The sequence below is a fragment of the Eublepharis macularius genome, chromosome 5 (genome assembly GCF_028583425.1).
Source record: "Eublepharis macularius isolate TG4126 chromosome 5, MPM_Emac_v1.0, whole genome shotgun sequence".
Lineage (NCBI taxonomy): Eukaryota > Metazoa > Chordata > Lepidosauria > Squamata > Eublepharidae > Eublepharis > Eublepharis macularius.
The window spans coordinates 83,921,083-83,927,082 of record NC_072794.1 but is presented as its reverse complement, the minus strand read 5'-3'; the positions used below and the strand labels follow the sequence as shown (position 1 = coordinate 83,927,082).

General features: G+C 39.9%; 1 protein-coding gene across 2 annotated transcripts in view; it reads right to left on the bottom strand.

Moving 5' to 3' along the window:
- Positions 1-736: 736 nt before the first annotated feature.
- USP24 (ubiquitin specific peptidase 24) overlaps positions 737-6,000 on the bottom strand; it is a 176,996-nt gene continuing 171,732 nt past the window's right edge. For both annotated transcript variants that reach the window (XM_054979479.1, XM_054979481.1), the window contains 3 exons: positions 5,371-5,457; positions 3,448-3,558; positions 737-3,112 (listed from right to left, as the gene is read on the bottom strand). In XM_054979479.1, coding sequence (XP_054835454.1) covers positions 3,050-3,112; positions 3,448-3,558; positions 5,371-5,457 — 261 coding nt within the window. In that variant the 3' untranslated portion in view covers positions 737-3,049. The remainder of the gene's footprint in view (positions 3,113-3,447; positions 3,559-5,370; positions 5,458-6,000) is intronic.

Below are 6,000 nucleotides of genomic sequence, written 5' to 3'. Positions count from 1 at the left end.
CTAGATGTTTGTCTTAATTTTTGCCTTTTTGGCAAGCGGCTGTGACTGACTCCAGGATGGAACTGACAAAGACACTGATGGAGGGCGCTCTGTTCCCTTGTCAGTGGCTGCTGAATCTGATGGGGCACAGTCTTTGAGGGCCAATTCCCAAAGCACAGCTTTAAGCCAGGACAATCTTTTACGCATTCTTTCAGTGTGAATTGCTTGTACATGGTGCATCTCAAGATATCGTGTGCCTCATCCAAACAAAATATGCACTTATCGCAGCCTCTGGATTGAGTAATTTTCATCCCACAATGGGCACATTTTTTGAGGAGTGCCTTTGATGCCATGGAGCTGAAGGCCACAGTATCATTCAAGAAATGTTTGGATCTGCCAGCGGAAAAGGCATGCAAAAAAGCTGAGTGAGCATTTTGCACTTCTAGTTGTACAATGTCCACGGCTGGCCTGCACACGTGCATTTCCCATGCAGGGCTGCATAGAAGCCACAATGACAAATCCAGCTGTATCATCTTCTAAAGAAGTCCTGTTCCTCAAAGGACCTCAGCTTGGGACGAGGCAAAAAGAATCAGATTGAATAAGAAAAATTCTGAGATTTTGTTCTGGCCACTTTCTTGTGCGCCAAAACGACAGATTTCTATATTCTTCTCAAACTTTGCTTGACTACAGGGCAATTTAGAGGGTAAACCAGGTATAAAAAGAATTACTTCTTTGCACAATTTAATGATCAGACTGGTTTTGGTGACAGGAATAAACTTTATTCCACTGACTAGGATTTTCCCACGAAAACTGCCTTTACTTTTCCAGAACCAAGTGTCTTAAAGAATTAGTTGGACAAATTCACACAATGAGCACCTACAATTTGTATTGTAGTTGCCTCTGCCCTTACAGAATATTCTGTTGATATGTATAAAATTCACTGTTCATCCAAAAAGATTGGCAGTAAAAGTGATCACAACATAGAAACATGTCACAATTTACACAGCAAACTGGATTTGTTGCATTATTTTTTTAAAAAATATTCTTCAGCAGGTTCAAGTGACAGCAGCTGGAAACCAAAACTAACAAAGTATCTTACTAGAAATTGATAATCATCAAATTTGTACAAGCAGGAAGAGGAGTAGGAAACAGCCCACAATGATTTTAGGATATATAATGGCAAAAGAGACCATCTTGTGATTTTGCAAGCAATGCAAAATCACATGCAATGTAAATTCAGCTGCAACCCGTGGTAAGAAAACCAACTTTTCCATAGGAAATAATGGAAACTTGAATTAACTTGCTTTGGATAAATAAGAATGATACTTCCCTACATTATCATCTTTGTGTATTTGCTCAAATTAGTTGAAACAATAAGGATGGGAAAGAGCATCAACATTTGTTCAAAAATTTAAAATATCATAATTAAAATTTTCTAGAAATTTATTTGGAGGAGTTTTATAAAATATTTAAATTCTATCATATTTCAGTGAAGACACTGTTCTGACAGAAGAAACCCAAGAAGTGCCATCACTTCCATCACTTCGCATATGCAAAGTTAACAGTGCTCCTTTGATTCATATATGTGGCAAAAGAATTGCAACTGAAAAGTGTACGGCTGTTTCCTTCAACAGTGAAATGACTTCTTATATTCACTACTAGTGCACAACAGTGAAGAAAGCTATATGCCAAATCAGGTTTTGCAACAGTACATAAAAATAAAAAAGAAAAAAGGCACTTTTCGGTTGGTTGTGCCTTTGACTTGGCAAATCTTTCTGCAATGGCAGTAACCCAGGCACTCTTTAAATTTTCTGCTCAATTCATGTGCATGGTACATTTTGTTCAAATTAAGGCAAAATCCATGAACAAAAGGCCAAAAGCAGTGCAGAAGAACATGAAAATGAAACTCAAAATTGGCACAGCAGAAGCAGATGAGAAAAGATCACTTAACTGCACTTTCCATGGGAAAAGAAAAGTTGCACCCATGTCGTTCAATTGGTTTCCAGTTATTAAGGGGCAATACATCTGTGGTATGCCTTGTTCAGCAAAAACAAAGCCAACTATACCTTGCCTGTGTTAAAATGTTCTTTAAAAATTCAGCCCCCACGTCTTTTAAGGAATCATATATCCAATTCCAACTCTCTTAATTTCAAAAACACAAGCAAATGATTGCAGATCACATCATTAAGACTACCATTTATTCAATATGTCTCCAAGTATTAGAATGATGATTTAAAGGAGGCAAATAGCAATAAAATTGTCTTAAAGTGCTTTTTCAAATGAACTCATCAATAGTTTTCCAAAGTTTCATTGATGCCACAACACTTATGTGTATTCTTGGAATAAACAAAGCTCTTTTATTGCTCTTACCCATTTACTTATGACGTCAGAAACAAGTCACCAATTCCAGACTTTCTTGTACCAAAACCATTCCATAAGGAATAACCATCCTTACACAAAAGGGCTTTTAATGAGCCCTTTCTGTAAAGCGCTATACAAATTACATGGGAGACATATTAAATACAAAGGTTCTTGTGTAAACTGATTAACTAATATTTTACATTGCCAAAAGAAAATAATCACACATTTTTACATAATTTTGAATATTCCTATTCAATATTTTCAGAAAGATTAAAAATTTGCCCTCCATACCTAAAGGCAGTCTTTGATTTTTTTTTCTTCTGTATAAAAACCAAAAGTTTTTTGCAGCATCACAGAAAAGCAATAGTTATACATTCACTTATTTAAAGGTTCACATAAAAATTTCAACCACTGGATTTCCCCCCTTAACTGGTAAAAATCTTTGACAGGTATCTTTTTTACCCATGCCTGGACTAGCATCCCATGAGAACTGGCGAGGATGCTGGGAACCTCTTGCAGCCTTATGCTTAAGTTTCTCAGCTGAAGAATACATTTAACTCTTTACAAAGAAGCACAGCCACAGATTCTTAGAAAGCCTTCACTTCTGGTTTTTCTCAAGGTGTAGGCGATGGGATTCTAGCAGGATCAGAAAGATGCCAGATATTCAATATTTCTGTTGCACTTTTGTTCTTCAGTTTTCAGCTAACTGCTAAGGGTCCACATCATCAAGGTCACTTTTAGGTTCACCAATCATCATGGGAGAAACCGAGCCCTTTCAAAACAAACAAAAAATTAAGACACAATATATGACTCTTCAAATAGTATATAATGAAGTTGGTTGCATGACTGGCAATCAGAATGTTTTAGGAACCAGTTTGTCTACAGATTATCAACAGCCCGGTTTACTAAAAGAAAAAGTGATAGTAGCAAACTCCAGAACAGGGAGGCCCACTGTGACAAAGTCTGTCAAGGGGCACAATTTCTCCTAAGTTTTCATGATGCTACTGGCAGAGTTAATTAAAATGAGTTCTGAGTATTAGAAAAGCTTGACTGTACACCAATTTTACTAAGTATGTACAAAATAGACTCTTAAGTTATTTTGCTTACCTGTTGTAGATGTCTCCCTCCATTCTCATTGGCGGGACTGCTCTCAGATCCATTACTGCTTCCAGACTGATCTTTTTCATTCAACAAGGCTGTGGCATATGCCAATGTGTCCTAAGGAAGAGCACAGACTTGAGACATGCTATTATATTTGTATGATATCAGACTTCTCCAAGAAAAAATAACCAGCAATCCCTACAAATGGGTATTTATTTGGGACTATTTAAATGTAACCTCTCTTACACAGAAACTGCAGAAAACTCATGTGATGCTCCTCACACAGGAGAGCAGCACCTGTAAACATACCAAGTGTGTGGTGGTTGATCACGTGAAGATTCCTATGCCAGCACTGGAGGCTGCTTACAAAATGCAGTGTCAAAGTGGAGAGGCTTCTGTTAAGTGGCCCCCAGCTCAGGTAGCAAGTTTTAACAAGAGCTGCATTTTCTGTATGGAGCACCACCTTGTAAAAATGTTATTTTAAGCCTGATGGGAAGATGATGCTACACAGGGGTCATTTGGAGGGGGAACACGCTGGAACGGTGTTCCGGTAGCTCTGAAAAGAGATCACGTGGGTTTTGGCCCTGCTCACATGATTCCTTTTCCTCAACGCTGCCTTCCTGCTGCCCGTCTCCTTAGCAGCAGGAAGCCGAGGCAGCAGCCGAGCTGCTGGGGCTATCTTTGTAAAGGAGGGGAAGCTGCTTTGATTTCACTTGCTTTACTTTCATTCATGACTCCTGAGTGAGTGAGTGAGTGAGTGAGTGAGTGAGTGAGTGAGAGTGAACGACTGCCTGCAGGCCGGGCTGCTGGTGTAAAGGAGTGCAATCTGCTTTGATTTCACTTGCTTTAGTTTCATTCGTGACTCCTGAGTGAGGGAGTGAGTGAGTGAGTGAGCGAGCGCCTGCCTGCCTGCCTGCAAGCCGGGCTGCTGGTGTAAAGGAGGGTAACCTGCTTTGATTTCACTTGCTTTATTTTCATTCGTGACTCCAGAGTGAGTGAGTGAGTGCCTGTAAGCCGGGCTGCTGGGGCTGAATTTCTAAAGGAGGGTACGCTGCTTTGATTTCATTTGCTTTATTTTCATTTTTGACTCCTGAGTGTGTGAGAGTGTGTGGACTGGAGGGAGAGAGTGAGTGGGAGGCGGTATAGAAAGAGAGAGAAAAATCAGTCCACAGATCATGAATACAAATATCCACTGATCTCGAATTCATTTCATCTGAGGCTCAGCTCTACTGTTTTGGTTATCTGACTAGCATTCCATTTTCCTTCTTGAGTTGCCCAGGAGATACAGTTGAGGTCTGAACTGTGTTAGAAAGCTTTGTGCTGGCCTAGCAAGTGCACAGGTGGCCACTTAGAGAGGATTGTAGAGTTAAGTGACTTACAGTGCAATTTTAAGCAGAGTTACTTCAGTCTAAGCCCATTGAAGGGACCGCTCCCTCAGTTTGATCTTTGCCACTGCAAGGACAGGGATTTTCCTTAGTGTGTACTACACTGTGTAGTGACTTTTTTCCTCTGAGGTTATTTTTTGTCATCTTCTGATTGTTATCTGTTGATTGTCATCTTCCAGAAGGGCCCTAAGAATACATATCTGTATTCCTCTGGAGGGAGAAAAAGGGCACTCTGGAGGGTGATAAAGCCTCCCTCAGTGATGTCAGGGGGTGTGGCATATGCAAATCAGTTATGCCAATGGCACACTTCCGGTGATGGCAAGGGGTGTGGCATATGCTAATGAGTTATGCTAAAGAGTTGCTGCAGTTCTTTTTCTACGAAATGACCCCTGATGCTACATATCAAGTTATACTGAATACGACTGGCTAGAATTGTATATAAATGAGCTAAGATTGTCAAAAGCAATGAAGATTTCATCACATTGCTTTATAAAAAGTTACTGAGGGCCTTTTTTTGCAAACAGAGCCAAACACAGCCCTATACCTGTGCAGAAATAGTGCGCTGAAAGGTTTTGGCAGTTGAGGTTTCGTTGGATACGTTACTCTGTGGAGCCCAATAGTGTTCAGACATCTAGAGAAATATAAGAAAAATATTGTACAGTAATTTAGGTTAGTTTTATGGCTAGAGGCTGAGAGAAAGAAATCCAGTTGTAATGAAGGCTACATCACTACCAAGGTCATTCCTCAATCTTTAGGCAGGAAGCTGGCATTGCTATGACAAAATGCCAGTATTGTATGAGAAGAAAAGTTTTCTGAATTAGCAAATATTTCCAGTGAGTGAGATGGCCTTTTAGGGACAGCTGCTTAAGAGCCTGGAACACTGGAAGTCCAACATGTCCCATTATTGAGAACAGAGTTGCTAAACATTAACACCACCATTACCTAGATGCTGCAAAGAAGTGTTAGGGTTTTTGCTCAGACAATGAGTAGTATGCTGCTCGGTGAACCTAACGAAATGTGTAGTGTATTACTGCTCAGGGCAACTGAATTACTCAGGGCACAGCCTTTCATTCTCTCCACAGAGCAGAGTCTCAACATGAGCAGTTATGCATTAGCTGCTTAAACCAGACTTCAGCCCCTTATTTGTCTATCATTATTAGGTTTCAAACCTGCA